The sequence below is a fragment of the Candida metapsilosis genome (assembly GCF_017655625.1).
Source record: "Candida metapsilosis strain BP57 chromosome Unknown scaffold2, whole genome shotgun sequence".
NCBI lineage: Eukaryota > Fungi > Ascomycota > Pichiomycetes > Serinales > Debaryomycetaceae > Lodderomyces > Lodderomyces metapsilosis.
The window spans coordinates 666,442-683,035 of record NW_027138160.1 but is presented as its reverse complement, the minus strand read 5'-3'; the positions used below and the strand labels follow the sequence as shown (position 1 = coordinate 683,035).

The window sequence follows — 16,594 nt, the reverse complement described above, 5'->3', positions numbered from 1 at the left end:
TCTGCTTCTTCTGCTTCTGTCAAAACACTGATTTTCTTTCTTATATATACTGCATATAATCTCTATCTATCTATCTATCTATGTGAATATTTGGAATGTAAAGTAAGTAAGTAAGTAAAGGGGGTGTAGAAATCAAACGATTTAATTCATTAGAAAGTTATATTAGGGGGTGTAAAGTGTAATTAATAATTTTAATATGATCATCTTTATAACGTGATTCTTTTTTTAACATATTTTATTAATTAATGTTATTCTTTTCTTTCTGTTACACCTTACTATTATGTTTTTAATCTCATCTGATTATTTCCTTTCAACTATGGTTATGAGTCTATTCTATACTCTTCTTTATTCTCTTTCTCTTTCTCTCTTTGGTGTTTGTGTACTACAACCATCATGACAGTGTGGTATGTTTTTTTTTTTATTCTATTACTATTGTTATAATATAATAACACTAAAACAGTATTTATTCTTCCATATAGTACAAAAGTGAGACCTGTCTCACTTTAAATTTGTTCTTTTTCTTTATTTTTAAATTTTGTGTCTGTCTGTTATAGTCAATTGTGTCTGTTGTCTTGTTTCTTTTTGTATACTTTTGTGTAATAATTATGCATATATCCATATATATATATATATGTATTACTATGGTCATGCTTTTTTTTATTTTTTATTTTTTTTATTTTTGTCTCATAAACGTTTTTTTTTTTAATAAGAATCAAACAAACATCAAAACTAAACTTCAAATCAAAGAAGAGTTTGCTATATTACAATCTTTTTGTCTGTTCTTTTTTTTGTTGGGTCTTTGGAGACCAATTTTTATATATGTAATACAAAAGCTTAAAAATAGTATACACTACTATTGTATAAGATAAGATAAAAGTGGAGAGAAAGAGAGAGAAACACAAGCACAACAATAAACCCAAATTGTACTAAAATTTAGCAGAGGTAACATTTGGTGATTGGGAAGGTGGGGGGTGTAACAATAAGAAACATATTTGTATTCGTCATTAACCCAGTTGCTTAGTTGCTTAGTTGTTGCTTGGTTGTAGTTGGTTGTCAAGAGACAGAAAATTGGGTATATATATTTACACCCCATACTCCTCTCTGCCCCCCTCTTATTCTTATTTTTATTTTTACACTTGTTCTTTACACCCCCTTCTTTCTACGTTTCTATGCTTTTCTGTTTCTCTTTCTCTTCCCCTCATTTCATTCCAATTTAATATTACACCCTGTAGATATGCTGACATTGTTCTATCTATTTTTATATATATATATATCCCTGTATTGCAACCACGTTACAAAATGTAACCAATCAAAACAACAATACAATACAATACTATTACCATAATAATAAATAATCAGTCCAATTTTATCATTATCATCATAATCATCCATCATAATCATCCATCATCCATCAAAAACAACAACAAAATGTGAAATGGTGTATAGAAAACACACACAATTTTAACTAAGCTTTATAGATTAGAGAAGAGTCCATACTCTAACTGAGCAATAGCATATTATATACCACCTATTAGTATATACTACACTAACTATATATATATAATACATCAAACATATTTCATCTAAGAGATATATTTTACTGAAATTTTAATACAATTGTGAGTAGATACAAAAAAAAGAACATTCTTTCTTCTTTCTTCTTTCTTTCTTCTTCTTCTTCTTCTTCTTCTTCCCAATCTCGCTTAAATTAGTTGATATAACTCATATATATATAATGTAGTGTACTCTACACAAAAACATATTTCCATTTTTCCAATTCTTCTTCTTTCCCCTCCTTTAATTCAAATTTACAAATTCCCCGCGCAATAACAATAACAATAACAATAACAATAACAATAACAATAGCAGACACAAATTTAAAACTTATGACACAATCATACAATATATAACATAGCAACATAACAACAACAATAAGGTCATTCACTTTATTATTATTACTATTATATCTAAAACAAAGGAAAGTATTACTTTTATATTGTTTTCCCCGAACTTACCCCCACCCTTCCCTAAATACACAAAAACATATACCATACCACAATGCTATCTCTCAATATAAAAAAATAAAAATAAAACAAAAAATAAAAGAAAAAGAATAGGAAGAAACATGGGTCAACAGTTTTTAGACAATAGAGAGAGAGAGAGAGGCTGGAAAAAGACGTACAAAGTATACAGCTTAATAGCTTTATAGCTTTGAATTGAAATTCATAGGTGAAGAAATGGGTAAAATTGTGTACTGTCGTGATTATTAAAGATTACTATTCTGCTCGATTTCTCAAATCCTAACATATTGCGCTTCTTGGAAATTGCATCCACCATCAATACCAAAAAAAAGACTGACAGGAGAAAGAGTGATAATCACACCAAGAGAGAGGACAATAGGAATCAGAATGTAAATACAACAAAATAAATATAGCATAGAATTGAAATAAAATACTGACGGGCACCACTCCACCAAATATCTTTCTAACAATTAACTGACATTTCAACGTTAAGCAGCATCAAGTAACACTTCGTAATTGAACACCCTCTTCGTCTCGTACTTTCAATGGGGCAACCTCTTCAACACGCACTTTCAATAGAACAACCTCTTCAACACGCCTTCTCAAACCGGTTCAAATTTCAACAAACTCTCAAGTAAAACATATGTCAACAATGGATTTTCTCATCGTTAGACTTGCTAACTGTATTCAGAAGATAAAATCTTCTTCTTCTTCCAGGATTCAAATCCAGCTTCATCTGAGCATATATTGAACTGGTTCAAGGATCAGAAAGGAAATCCTATTCAAATGTCCCCCCGAATAGTCTTTAATGAGGAAATCATCAACACTACATTAAATGCAGTGCTCTATTTATGATAACCTCAGACCAGAAGACACCTGAGCAATTTTTCTATCGTCATCTATTCCCCGCCAACTAGAATTCGCTCTCTTGTTGGTTTGCTCTGAACAGCTAGATCTAACTCCGCTTTTCTCCATTTGTCATAATCCATTGTCTCCAAAATGTTCGATAATCAAGAATGTCTCCATTCAACCACCACTTTGTCGAGTCCTCATAGAACCAATTCCCTTTGGGATTTTGAACCCAACGACCTGTTGCCTGCGCTGCAGCAATCTGTTCACTTTTCATTTTCTCATGAGCAAGTTGATGTATAGTCGGTCTTGAGTAGTTGGCCCTGTTCTTTCTTGGTTTGTAATGATCGTTGGTGAAACCACGCAGGCCAAAAAATTGGCAGGTTTCAGGATCAATATCCAACTTTCCATCGGTAGATGGTGGTAGATAAGAGGCAAGGTTTTCAATATCCTCTTTTTCGGCTTCTTCAGTGGGTGTAGCATCACTTCTTGGACCATCTTGCTCATCATTTATCAAACTTGGAGTCGCATTATATCCTGTCAATGGCCGATCAAAACATCTTTGCAACAACAGCTGGGCATTTTCAGTAGCATCACCTTCTTCTGTGACAGCTGCATTTCCTTCATTTTCTAACAACTGAGGTACTGGTTCTTCTTTCCTCTTGTGATCATAACGTTCAACTATGAAACACTCGTTGGTGTCGGCAAATCGGACTTTGCTTGTTTTCCGACGGAAAGTTTTCTTAAAACCAGCTTTAACAACATCCAAAGCTTTACGCAAGTGTTTCAGTTGTACTTTCCTTTTCGCGCCAGTGACACCATCGGCAGAATCATCACGAATTTTAATAATGGGTTTCAAAACCAATGGGACTACTTCAGTGCCTTCAACCTCTGCTTGTTTAGGTAAATCACATTCAGCACCAGCAACATCTTCAGTAGCTTTATTTGTATCACTTACAGACTCGGTCAGTTCAATCTTCTTTCTCTTTGATGGCGACCGTCTTTTTCTGTGTTTCTTCTTTTGGCGCTTGCATTTGGAAACATCCACCAGGACTTCTAACTCTTCAGCTCCACAACTCACTTTTGGTGTATCAACAATAGGACTAGTTGCATCAGCTTCCTGTGTGTTTCTTTTAAAAGGCTTAATCAACTTCTTCAAAACTCTCATCACTTTGGTTTTCCTCTTCAATTCTTTAACTTTAGTTGCAGCACCTGCATCTTCAGGGTTCAATGGTGGAGTACCAGCAGCTGGCGGTTCCATTACCGCATCTAACCTTGTCAATTGGGGTTGTTGTCCTTCTGGTTCACGTGCATCTAAGGCAGTGTTATTTTCTTGATCATTATTGATGGCAGCACTTACATCAACTTCATTGACTGTAGTCTCGTTTTCAGTGTTCAGATTATTTCTTGTGCCTTCATTGCTGGTGGAATCATTTCCAGTGTTGACATTGTTTTCCAATTTTGTATCTTCTTCATCTTTGTAATCATCAGCATCAAATAACACCTCCACTTCTCCGGTTGTTTCAAATGGGACCCATTTACGTTTCCTCTGGAATAAATTCTTCAACTTTGCCTTAAAAGGGGACTTTTGCTTTCCAACTGACTCATTAATTTCATCTGATTTTGGTTTCTGTTTTTTCAACGTGACAAATTTGATCCACTTTTGATTCCATTTTGTATTTCCTTTTCCTCTTGGTTCATTATTAAAGTAAGTTTCATCTTCAATCCTGGTTTCATTATGGACATTTTCACACTGGCTCAGACTGGTTTCCTCATTCTTCTCAACATCTTCAATTTTTGTTTCTTCTTCCTTTTGGTTGTTATGTGGTAGAGATAATTTTTCCAACAGAGAATCACCAATTGATTTCAACTTCACGACTTCCTTTTTGACATTTGTTTTAGCATCCACTTTCACTTCAATGTTTGTTGCTTGGTTGAGTTCACATTTAATTTCAGTATCCAATTCTGGTTTAACATTTGATAACTTATCAACGGCATGCTGGTTCTTTAATTTCGTTCCTTGATCCAACACCTTCACACAATTGTTCACAACTTTCTTGTCTTCAACCTTGATGTTTTCAACTTGTTTGCCTTCAGCTTGATCACCTTCATCTTTATTGCCGTCAACTTTCTTTTCTTCAACTTGATTTACTTCAGCTTTCGTGTCAACTTGTTCAACTTTGATTTGCTTGATTTCAACTTGTTCAATTTCAACTTCTTCAACTTCATCTTTAACTTGCTCATCTTCCTCGTGTTCAATTTTAACGTCATCAACTTTCACTTGTCCAACTTTAACTTTTTCAACTTTCACTTCTTCAACTTTCACTTGTTCAACTTCAACTTTTTTGACTTCAACTTTAATTTCATATGTTTTAACTTCAACTTCATCTTCAACATTCTTATCTTCAACTTCCTCATCTTCAATCTGCTCATCTTCAACTTCATCTTCAACTTCATCTTCAACACTTTTCAAATTCAATTTTTCAAATTCATGGGTAAAACTATCGATGGAGTCAGTAGCTTCAATACTTTTCACATTCAATTGTTCAAATTGTTGTATAAGACTGTTCATGCGGTCAATTGCCGCGCTTTCATTATCATCATTAATAGCAGCCAACTTTGATTCAAAATTTGGGAATCTGTCATCAATACGCAGCTTCTCCCATCCTCTTTTTAAGCGTGAATGATCATCTTCATCTGATACCTGGATGGCGGCTTCAACTTGCATGTCTTCATAGGTTGTCAAGCTCAATTGTTCAAATTCCTGGGTGAGATTGTAAATGGAGTCCTTTGCTGCATATTTGGCGTTTCTGTTTGCAGCTCTGTCCAACAATGTCATTGGTTTTGGTATTGAAGCAAGAGGATAGGTGCGTTCTCTTGCATCTTTGCTTGACTCCAACATGGTAATGGGTTTCTTGGTTGGTAACATGATTCTTTTGCTCATATTCAGGTGTTGAGCTAAGTTGTACATTCTCATCAAGTTGGCTTCTTCATCAGTTGCTTGGTCGAAGTTTTCCAACATTGAATTGGAGGCGATTGCACGTGGTGGTTGTTGTTTTAAGTAGTAAGTGGCGTACAACAGCATGTTACTGGGAATAATGGTAGATGAAGAAAGAAAGGAAGAAAGAAAGGGGAAACAAGTTATGGGTTTTTGTGGATATACACTTTTTTTGAGGGGTTTTATGGCATTAAGCATATCAAAAAAAGAACAGACAGAAAACAATTAAGATGAAAGACATTAGTGATTGACGTTTAGTTCCGTTCTCCCTGTATTACTTCGATAGACTATATAGCGATAAACATATACACATTGCATCATATCTTTGATTGTTCTATTGGTTCTTGTATCTGTAGATCTTTTTTGCAACACAATCTTAATTTTAGATCATGCACCAAATCTGTGAACCGATACTTAATAAATCATTCTTTGATGCATAGTGATGGGCGTTTATGAAGCTGGACATCAACTTACATGGATAACTTCGATGAATGATATAGATGGGTTGTAATTTCGTAATTAGTGGAATCTCTTCCGCAGTTGACATGATGAGCTTCAGTATTTGAAGCATAAGGTGCCATGTAGCAAGTGAGGTAAGCTATTCAGCTCAATGAGATGGAAGGTGAAGTCTTTTGATTAATAAACTGGGTATTTGCTTGAATGATGTTGTCGTATGGTAAGAGCACTGGAAATCCATTTCTGCTGTTGACTATCGCACAAAATTATCAAAACACTTTGTGAACCAACGAATTAATACACTTTCGATAAACTGAAATTATTAAATTGCAACATTATGCTGTTTCATACTTAGCTTTTACCTATACATTATAGCTGATCTCAACTAAGGTCGGATAATCTTTTTAAATGCTACACAATCTTTGATTCAAAGAATGTCAATAGAACTCCTTGGCTTTACCTTTTACGTAGCCTATTTAAGCTTCCATTCAATTCGGAATACTCTTTAAACAGTTCCTCAGTCATTACGGTCATCTCTTTGGAATTTGTGGTAAATCTACCATTTCGATTTGGTGTGAGCTCATCCTATGACGATTAGTTGGTATACTCAAGTCAAAAAGAAAAGATTGACAGCCTCTTTTGGGGCATAAATAAAAATTTTGTTACATAAATCTTGATGCGGGAGTAGTAAACTCTTTTTAAATCAAACTATGCAGTGAGGTGTAGAGTTTAAAACTGATAAGCTGCAATTTCGCAGCCAAAAAGCATAGAAATTGATCCACAGTTTACTTTATTATGCATCATGCAATGAGGGTTAAAACCACACACACCAAATTCAAAAAAAAAAAAAACATCGATACATCTCTTGCCACACAGAACATCTGCAATGGTTCATCACGCCGACTATGCCAATTTTTCAAAATCATCTCCAACCACAGCCAAACGGGAAACTCTTCAACAGCTACTCGATGCTTATACTGCTCTCGAAACTCCATACTTGATTTCCAACTTGTCCAACTGTGCTTCTCTTTTATGGCATGCATATCATTCATTAGGTGTCAATGTCAATTGGACTGGATTCTACACGAGGCAGAATTATCAAGTTAGCTATAACAGCAATGAAACCTCCACTCAATCATCTTCATCACCGGAATTACTTCTAGGTCCATTTCAAGGAAAAGTAGCATGCCAGTCCATCCAATGGGGTAAAGGAGTATGTGGCACAGCTGCATCAACCGCTGAAACGCAAGTTGTGCCTGATATAAATAAATTTCCAGGTCATATTGCTTGTGATGGCGAAACGAAATCGGAAATTGTTGTACCTATTATAAAAGAGGCAAATTCATCCAACTCGAAAGATGGTGATGTGGTGGCTGTCATTGATTTGGATTGTCTTGACTTGAATGGGTTTGATGAGGTTGATAAAGAGTTTTTAGAACAATTAGCCAAGCTATTAAGTAAGAGCTTCTGAAGAGAGCATTTACTAGATCTACACTTTCCACCAAGTATGGTGATTTCTAACCTCTGGTAAAATAATACATATATAGTTATAGACTTAGCATGAATGGGAATGAATGTAAAAAAAGCACACACTAATGGGAGGATAGATTATTTATAAGGTAAAATACACACTCATGTAAAAAATTGTTCTTTTTACATCTTTTCTTGATTTCATCATTATAGATACAGTTGAGCAAATAAGAGTTGGAAGCAATATTGAACAAAACAACGAAACAAATAGGTCGATGCTTATTCGGTTGCTTCAGCTCTTCTTTGTTCTTCTCTTTCCAAGTTATGATACAACAACAGCTTGGCTTTTTCAACTGTTTGTTGAGTACCAGTTATAGTGAAAAGTCGTTCATCTGAACCTTCAACTGCTTCACCAATTCCAATCATTGCACCACTAACTTTTCTTACCCCTTGGATTCTTGATCCGTTTTTACCAATTAAAGCTCCAACCATATCGTTAGGGAAACTGATAGTTGCTGTAGATTTTCTCGTCAATTGATGACTTTTTGGAACGTAATATGTAGTTGTACCAACGCTTGAAGAAAAATCTTCAATCAAACAACGAGAAATAATTCGTAAAGCATCATACAAGTCGTCAACAGTTCCTTGTAACTCAACTAACCTTTCATTTGATCCTGGTAAAAACGATTTGGAAGCAATCATAGAAATGGCAAAATTGTGTTGGATTTGTTGGATTCTTGCACCTTTAGCACCAATCAAGGTACCCATTTGACTATTGGGGATTAACAATCTTAAGATGGTGGTTTCGTGTTCGACGCATGGAATTGAACTCAATTGCTTCAATGGGAAATAATTATATGTTTCGATAGATGATCCAAGTAAAGCTTGAGCAAAATAACTCAAGGCTTTAGCACAATCGTCCAATTTTCCTGATACAGTCAAGATACGTTCATGTGTACCTGGAACCAATCGAGAGATTCCGGCTTTGGTATTGGTTTCTTCTCTAATCGAATCGATAACTTTTCCGTTTTGCCCAATCAAACAACCTGCTTCTTTGGCAGATACCAAGACACGATAATTTATCAATGCATCGGCATTTGAGTTATCATCCAATGATGGTAATGAAGTTGAATGGTCGTATCCACCATCATGGTCGTCATTATCTTGGTTATGCGATGCTGATGTAGCTTCATCATTCGTTGTAGGTTTTTGATCAATGGTAGAAGAACTAGCTGTAGCATTGACACTAGCATTCTCAATACTGCTGGCGTTATTTTCAGTGGCATTGGTTGATGCAATTCCTTCCTGCGATTGAGATTGAGTGGCTGGTTGATTACCACTGACAGAAGTAGTGGTCAATTTTGGTTCGTTTTCCGAAGTGAAATTGGTATCGAATAAAGACTCAGTCATGATGTAATACAGTTATTTCTTAAAGGTTACTTTTCTGTGTTGTTATTTGGCCTAAGCTCTTAAAGTAAGGAATGTGGAGATGAGGGGTGTATGTGAGTGTGGGTGAGTGTGGGTGAGTGTGGGTGTGTGTGTGGAAACAAAACAAAATCAAAGTGGCGATGATGTTGGATAGATTGGATATATATGGTAAAAGGTGGGTAAGTGGTTATTGGATTTCTTTCAATTGTGATATAAGTATCAGATAGATTCGATGGCTGATGAGATTTGGTGTGATGTCTGTTTTTTGGTTTGTTTGATTAGAAATGCTAGGTGGTTAAAAAAAAAATTGATAAATTTTTTCGTTCTTTTTTTGGTTTGTTGTTGATGTTGATGTTGTGTGTGTCTCTAACACCAGAGAAAAAGTTTTTAATGTCACAAGAGAGAGATATGTCGCAGAATTAAAAAATGCGACACTTAACATAATATATCATTTTCAAACTTTCTATTGCAACGATCATTTTCGTTGCCCTGGCTGTATCTACTTCAGGTATTTGCAAAAATTCTATATAATTACACTACTTTTCTTATTTCAAAGTGAGCCCATCGGTCCTTATACTTTCATGATGACACATTGTGAAAACAAAAGCAGAGCACTTGACTCACGCATAAGCTTTTCGCAGTTTAGCGATGTAGCTTGAACACACTGTTCACAGCGACTTTAAATTCTCAACCTCATCCTTTATGACTTCTTGAAATGATAGATTATCCGGCTTCTGCTTAATTAAATTACTCAAGTATTCCTCGAACTCTTCCTTTGTCCATCCAGCGTTATCAGGTTTATCTTTCGCGTAACTCTTCATTACCTTCTGCCATTTAACCTTTTCCAATGTTTTGGGATGTTTCTTTAAAAGTTTTTGTAAAAGCCAAGCTTTTGTTGCATCCCTCATCTTGGGTGGCTCAATGCGATCCCGTTTTTCATTTAACTGGGTCCACTTGTAACGACACTGAATACGTGAACGTGTACCATTCATTCGTTCACTTACCACAGTCCAATTGATATTAAACAGGTCTCCCGCTTTATCTTCTTGTGATCTTAGACTATGCAACATCTCATTCACAACATCTACCAATTTGGCTTCCTCCTCCAGAGTCCACTTCTGCAAAGTTCGTCCAGATCCACATTTCAAATAGTTTCTCCATCTATCTCTACAGTCTTCAGGCATCCTCCCTAATATCTCTCCTATAGTTTTCCACTGACTTTCGTGCGTCACTGCCAAGTTTTTCAACTTCTCGTCATCTTCTGGGTTCCACTTGGCCCTAACATCAAAAATGTGATACCGTCTTCTAATATGTTTATAAATACTTGATTGGGATCTATAAGGAATTGCTTTGCAAACCTTTTTCCAAAATTTATCCTTTGTGCGATCGTTCGTCCATATTCGGTTGCACAAGTCATTCCTATCCCACTTTTTGAAGTGGCAAAAGCCTGCCAAATAGTAGTCAATTATGGCATCTTCTTGATCAGTGAATGGTCGTGGCTTCCCACGTTTGTCTTCAGGGACATTTTCCACGAACCATTTATTTGCTCTCTGTGAAGTTACTAGAATCAAATCGTCAAGGTCCCGAATATTGTCATAGTTGTGTTTCGGAAGTTCAGGGAGCTCCACTTGGCTGGATTTCTTATGTAAAAACTTCTGAGATGATGGGATCCCACTTTGGTCAACTGTTCCAATGGGCACAGAGGGTTCGGTTGAATCTGGGGTGATTAGATTTTCGGATCCCAAATATGTCGGCAACATTTCCTCCTCCACCATCGCGTTGGCAGCAGCAAGCAACCTTTCTTGTTGTTCTTTGTTTAGCTCTTCCAGTCCATTCAAGAAATCAACCTCCTCGTGATCCTCATATTGGTTAAAGTCGTGTTCGTGGTCACTCCCATGGTCTTCGAACTTTGGGTTACCTAGCAGCATCTCTGTGGTGTCGAGTGGTTCGTGTTCTAGCTCAACGTCGTGCCCTCTATCGAGCTCGTTTACATTTGGTTCCTCAATCACAGGTTCATAATGGGCGTTTCTATCATCGTCCAGGTTCTCATTGACCGCCCTCTTTTTTCTAGGTGGAGATCCATCGCTTGAGAGTATATCCATCAGTGAATTCAATTTCGAGGATTTCAGTTTGTGATGACCATCCTTGTGCTTCTTTTTCCGTTTCTTTTTCTCTTCTTTTCTGAGTAACTTGTGCTTTGAATCGGGTTTCATGGTTGACATAGCTAGCTTAAAGGTGATAAAGCCTAGTCTTCGCGTTTATTAGGGTTTGTCCTTACTTTTGTTTACCCGGCCGTTTTTCTTGATTTTTTTCCTCTCTCTTTTCACCACCAGAAATTTTCATTTTCTGGTGTGAAGCCAACAGTTTGCAATAACTACATAGACATGCGCCACAGTTGATGCTTATGGAAGTTACAAGCTAAAGAGCCTCTTCCACGATTGAGCGTGGCTACAAAAGATACAGATGAAAAGAGTTTCTTTTTAACAAAATTGGTCATATTTTAGAGTTTTGGTCCCTGAAGTCCTAGAATTCAAAAAAACTGTTCGCCCCTTTGGTGTAAGTATGTGTTTTCCTTGCTGGTGTTAAGCTGATAAGGTTTTGGCTTTTACCTTCATCTTTGGAAGAAGAAATGTTTCTCTCTGTAATAAAGCCACAGCATCATTCACACTTTGCAGTTAGCTTCAAATTTGAGTATTTCTCTGTATTAATCAGCTACTTGACACTCACAAGTTACCATCTTCATTGATCAACTGCAAATATTCATAATAAAATGCAATGATCTGCAAATGTGAATCAAATCGAATATATTCATCCACACCGTGAGCATGCGATTCAACGGTTGTGAAAAGACCCGGTCTGTAACGGAATATATTTTTGGTCAAGTTCCAGTAATATCTCGTATCGGTATTACCAGTGGCGATACCTGGTGCAACAATGACTGGTTTTCCAGCAACATCATCATAAGCACTACAACCACTTACCTTGTTGTCTCCAGGGACCAATTGTTCATACACGTGTCTGATATTTCCTGCAAAAAGTTCCCAGACTTTTCCAACAGTAGGTGTACTAGGAGCTGGTTCCAAAGTTGACGCTTTATGAATAGTGATTCTACCATTCTTTGTTTCATTAAGGAGTACTTTACCCTCTGAAACCAAACCCAAATCAAAACGCTTAGCTAAACACTTGGCGTGGTGCAAGTCGTGCTGGTAAACTTCGTCAACACTCGATTCAACAGCAATGCGATGATTAATAACAGCCTCGACATACTCGGGTAACGCATTTGATTTGACTCCACCATTAATAACATCAACTGCTTGCGTTGTTGTGATCAAATAACGACTAAGCAACGATTTATTATAAAGCCAATGAGTGGCGATCTTGTTTGAACGATGAGAAGTCTCTGCATTTAGCAAACTCTTTTTTATCTTGTGTGAAAGTGTAGGCGAATATTTGGCAATACATTGATACTCATGAAATGTTGGATTACGAGGTGATAAAATTGGTTGGAAATTGTCTCTTTCCAAACCTTCAATAAAAATTGCCATTAATCCAATTGAAGTGTGCTGTGACAATGGTGGGACTGAGGAATGACCACCAGGGGTGCTAATTCCAACAACCACATCTGTCATACCCTTTTCACTTGTTCCTGGCAATGCCAAGACTACATCTTCTTCATAAGCAATACTCTGACCACCTTCGTCAATTACTGCATAGAACGAATCATTGCCATACCGTTGTGTCAAGAATTTTCCAATATGTTGAGCTCCTCGTGGCCCACCCACTTCTTCATCGAATCCAAATCCAAGAATAATGGATCTTTTTGGTTTAAAGTTGGACTTGTACAACTCTTCGACTGACTCTAATAGCCCAATCAACAAATTCTTACAATCGGAAGACCCACGTCCCCATAATTTATCACCATCATAGACTCCATCATACGGAGGATATGTCCATTGAGACAAAGTTGACTCTTGTATAGGCACAACATCTTGATGAGCAGTGAGTAAGATTGGCTTTAATTCTGAGTCTGAACCTTTCCAAGTAATGACAATTGCATGAGAATGAACGAGTTCAACTTGTAAATGAGTGAATACAATGGGGAATGTCTTGTTGAGATAATTGTAGAATGGGGTGAATTTTTCATTCCAGTAATTTGGATCTTTTTCTACTGATGGATCTTCATCATAGACATCAGTTGGAATTTGAACTGCTTGGGATAATTTTTTAGATGATTGGTTGCGGAAGCCTTCATTGAACAAGATGTTTAAGACGGTTGAATTGTCTTGGAGATAAGATTGAGGGTATTTGTAGTCATATTGGCGACACACTTCTTGATGAGGCTTTTTAAAGTAGTTACAAAGTTTTTCAGCAATGGGTTGCTGTTGGCTTGTTGATGATGGTGGTTGTTGTAAATACGTTGTAAATGAAAATACAATTGTAATGAATACCACTGATAAGAAGGCTAGGGTCTTGCGGGAAGCCAGTGCAAACGACTTTGACGACTGAGAATGAGATATGAGCTGCTTAGAATCCATTTTCATCATTCTCTGGGGTAACAAAAGGTGTAATTTGCTGTTACAGAAAGAATTGAGTTATTTTTGATTGGTTAGGGTACTATAGTGTAGACTAAAAGTGTGGTGTGGTTTAGTGAAAATTGTGGGGGATTTGAAGTGTCGTAAAACTGTCTTCCGCGACATGAACTTTTTGGCACCCAATTAAGTTATCAACACATTACCACATTTATAAGATATATATGGCCATATTGATACGACCGCACAGCCACATACTCTTCTCATTCCTTTATGTGTATTATCAATAGACTGTAATGTCTTGAAAAAGGTTCTGTTACAGATGAACTACTCATATTTCAATGTTATAGACAGTAGGACTCACTACTAAAGATTATATAGATGCACACGGTATATCCCAAAGTTTCTGGTGCTGATAGACGTTTTCTTGACTTCGTAATAGTCTGGCGTCAGCCCACCAATCTCCCCCATTGTGAAATCTTACACAATATGATACCATGCTTCTCGACGCGGTATCTACTAACCAGTGTGATACTAAATCCAGAGTCTCCTCCTTAGACGCTTTTATATCACAATCTTTTCCTTTCGTCCATGGAGAAGCGTCTACTAAAAATCTTAAATTATTCTCGTCAGTATTATCACCTAAATTGATATAGAAACTGAACCCATTGCACTCTATAGTAGAACCTTGCTTGACCACAGACGCATTCGATGTACTTATTGTGGCTACATTAGAGCCAACCAATGTAAAACTCACAATTATTGACCAAACGTGCTCTTTTAACCAGGCGACTAATTTCCGTTTGCCCTTAGATGATTCAAGTATATCATACTGTTTCATACACTCACCTTCCTTTTTGTGTGCATCTATTACCTAACTAAATTGCTCATCTCTATTAGGACTGTAATACAATTCTAACTTGCCTTCAAATTCATTCGGATCGAGACCTAATGTGAACAACACGATTTTTATACTTTCGCTCTTGTTTAGATAGAACAGCTTGCAATCTTCATCTCTTTTAATGGACGCAGAACCTGTTGGTAGTATCTTTGCTAAATTGACCATTACTATTTCTCCATAAGTCTCAATTGTAGAAGCGTTGGCACTTTTGTTATTCAATGGGTATATATACTCGTCCCATACCTCTGTATTATAGCTTGTTTTAAAATCACTCTCATCGTAATAGAAATTGTAGTCGGCTGCCATGGCTATTATTGGCCAGATCAATAATGACATATAAAATGCTATCATTATGATTGTAAGAGGGTATTTTATTTTTGCTGAATTGGTGTAGCTAAACTATATAATATGAAAGATAAACTTCGCTGAGATATCTTTTCGTTGTTTACAGTGTTTTTATTTTTTATTCATACTAGTGCGTCAAAATTATTCATACCAATTCGCCCTAAATTTTTCGTACTAGCGCGCGCACTAAACTACACAGAAAATTATTGTAGCCAGACCGTGTCGCGCTGTTTTGAAAAAATTTTGGGTCGGATTGGTGTGAAACGCGCACCACCGTAATAATGCCCAACTATTTTATATGACTTTATATATGACTTAATCAATAATTTACCATAACTACTTAGTTCTAAGTCTCATAAAAGTTTACTTTGAAACAGACCATCAAAGGTTAGTAAACTCAGATGATAAAAAATAAGTTATACAATCAGAAATAACAGTTTTTCCGCCTTTTACAAGTAAAACAAAAACACCACAACACCAACCAGTTGAACCAAACCCCAAAGATTTGCCGCCAAGCCTCCAAAGAATACCGAAAAGGATCAAATCATTGCAGCATTGAAACAAGAGATTGCTGATTTAAAGGTTGTCCAGCAAGCAAACGAAGCCGCCCAAATTGAGAAGGATGCCCAGCAATCGGAAAGAGAAGCCAGACATGCTGATGAGTTAGATGAGTTAAGAACTCAAGCTTCAGCCTTATTAGCGGGTCCAACCCCAAGCGGTGTTTCCAATGCCGTTACTGAAGACCATCTTCAAGATGCGTTGCATGATGCTATCAATCAAGAGGACCAATTAAATCAACAGCGTTTGGAGAATTTTGGTCGTCAAGCTGAAGCAGGTATTAACGCTGCTATCAATGCTGCCAATCAAGCTGATGCTGCTGCGCAGAGAATCCTTAAGGAGGAAGAAGAACTTGCTGCGAAAGAAGTGGAAATGGAAACGGCCATGCAAGCTAAATTGGAAGTTAACTCCCAAAACGAACTCTATCTTAAGAATGAGATTGATAGAATCAAGGAGCAATTGGAAGCATTGCAAGCCTCTGGTATTCGTTCTGACTCCGGTACTTCTGTGCCTGCCATCACAGATGATGCCAAACTTCAACGATACTTTCCCGGTATCCACATGGTATACAAGCCCGATTTTACCTTCCTCAATAAGGTTTCTGCTGTGATGAGTGACTATGTCATCAGTGGTTCGACAGATAAAGGGAAATTGAGAAAGTTGCGCCTCATTCAGGCATACTTTTGGTCAAATAGTTTTGCCCATTCAAATGGGGATTGACAGCTTTTCCTTATCTTGGCGGGTACTTGTCCCAGCTGGCAGCCAGGATGTCTAATCCAGGAGCTGGTAAAGTGTTGTGGCGAGATGTTTCTTTGTAGGCTATTAATTCAACTAACTTAGCTTTGGAAAACTGTGTATGCCACTACCGAAATCTTACAACGTCGTCCAAGTCCAGGTCAAACTGTTAATGAATATTTGGAAACGATTGAGAATAATCTTAATAACGTTGCTGACTTTAGAAACAGGTTGGTTGCGGTGAAAATGGTGGCTCTTCGTGTTTTGAGGAAACACTTCCAAGTCTTTGACAAATTCATAGGTC

General features: G+C 36.8%; 6 protein-coding genes across 6 annotated transcripts; 2 read left to right on the top strand and 4 right to left on the bottom strand. All coding sequences in view use genetic code 12, as the record gives it.

Moving 5' to 3' along the window:
* Positions 1-2,976: 2,976 nt before the first annotated feature.
* Positions 2,977-5,955, bottom strand: I9W82_001805 (uncharacterized protein; the record flags this gene model as incomplete). Its single annotated transcript, XM_067690591.1, has 1 exon — positions 2,977-5,955. One exon carries the CDS (start codon positions 5,953-5,955, stop codon positions 2,977-2,979), a length of 2,979 nt encoding a protein of 992 aa, XP_067549041.1.
* A 1,255-nt stretch (positions 5,956-7,210) lies between these two features.
* I9W82_001804 (L-methionine (R)-S-oxide reductase) lies at positions 7,211-7,795 on the top strand (the record flags this gene model as incomplete). Its single annotated transcript, XM_067690590.1, has 1 exon — positions 7,211-7,795. One exon carries the CDS (start codon positions 7,211-7,213, stop codon positions 7,793-7,795), a length of 585 nt encoding a protein of 194 aa, XP_067549040.1.
* A 278-nt stretch (positions 7,796-8,073) lies between these two features.
* Positions 8,074-9,204, bottom strand: I9W82_001803 (uncharacterized protein; the record flags this gene model as incomplete). Its single annotated transcript, XM_067690589.1, has 1 exon — positions 8,074-9,204. One exon carries the CDS (start codon positions 9,202-9,204, stop codon positions 8,074-8,076), a length of 1,131 nt encoding a protein of 376 aa, XP_067549039.1.
* Positions 9,205-9,890: 686 nt separating this feature from the next.
* On the bottom strand, positions 9,891-11,435 carry I9W82_001802 (uncharacterized protein; the record flags this gene model as incomplete). The annotated part of the gene is made up of 1 exon (XM_067690588.1): positions 9,891-11,435. The coding sequence occupies one exon, from the start codon at positions 11,433-11,435 to the stop codon at positions 9,891-9,893; it is 1,545 nt and encodes a 514-aa protein (XP_067549038.1).
* Positions 11,436-11,945: 510 nt separating this feature from the next.
* I9W82_001801 (uncharacterized protein) lies at positions 11,946-13,766 on the bottom strand (the record flags this gene model as incomplete). Its single annotated transcript, XM_067690587.1, has 1 exon — positions 11,946-13,766. One exon carries the CDS (start codon positions 13,764-13,766, stop codon positions 11,946-11,948), a length of 1,821 nt encoding a protein of 606 aa, XP_067549037.1.
* Positions 13,767-14,773: 1,007 nt separating this feature from the next.
* Positions 14,774-16,275, top strand: I9W82_001800 (uncharacterized protein; the record flags this gene model as incomplete). The annotated part of the gene is made up of 2 exons (XM_067690586.1): positions 14,774-14,788; positions 15,523-16,275. 2 exons carry the CDS (start codon positions 14,774-14,776, stop codon positions 16,273-16,275), a joined length of 768 nt encoding a protein of 255 aa, XP_067549036.1.
* Between the last annotated feature and the right edge of the window lie 319 nt (positions 16,276-16,594).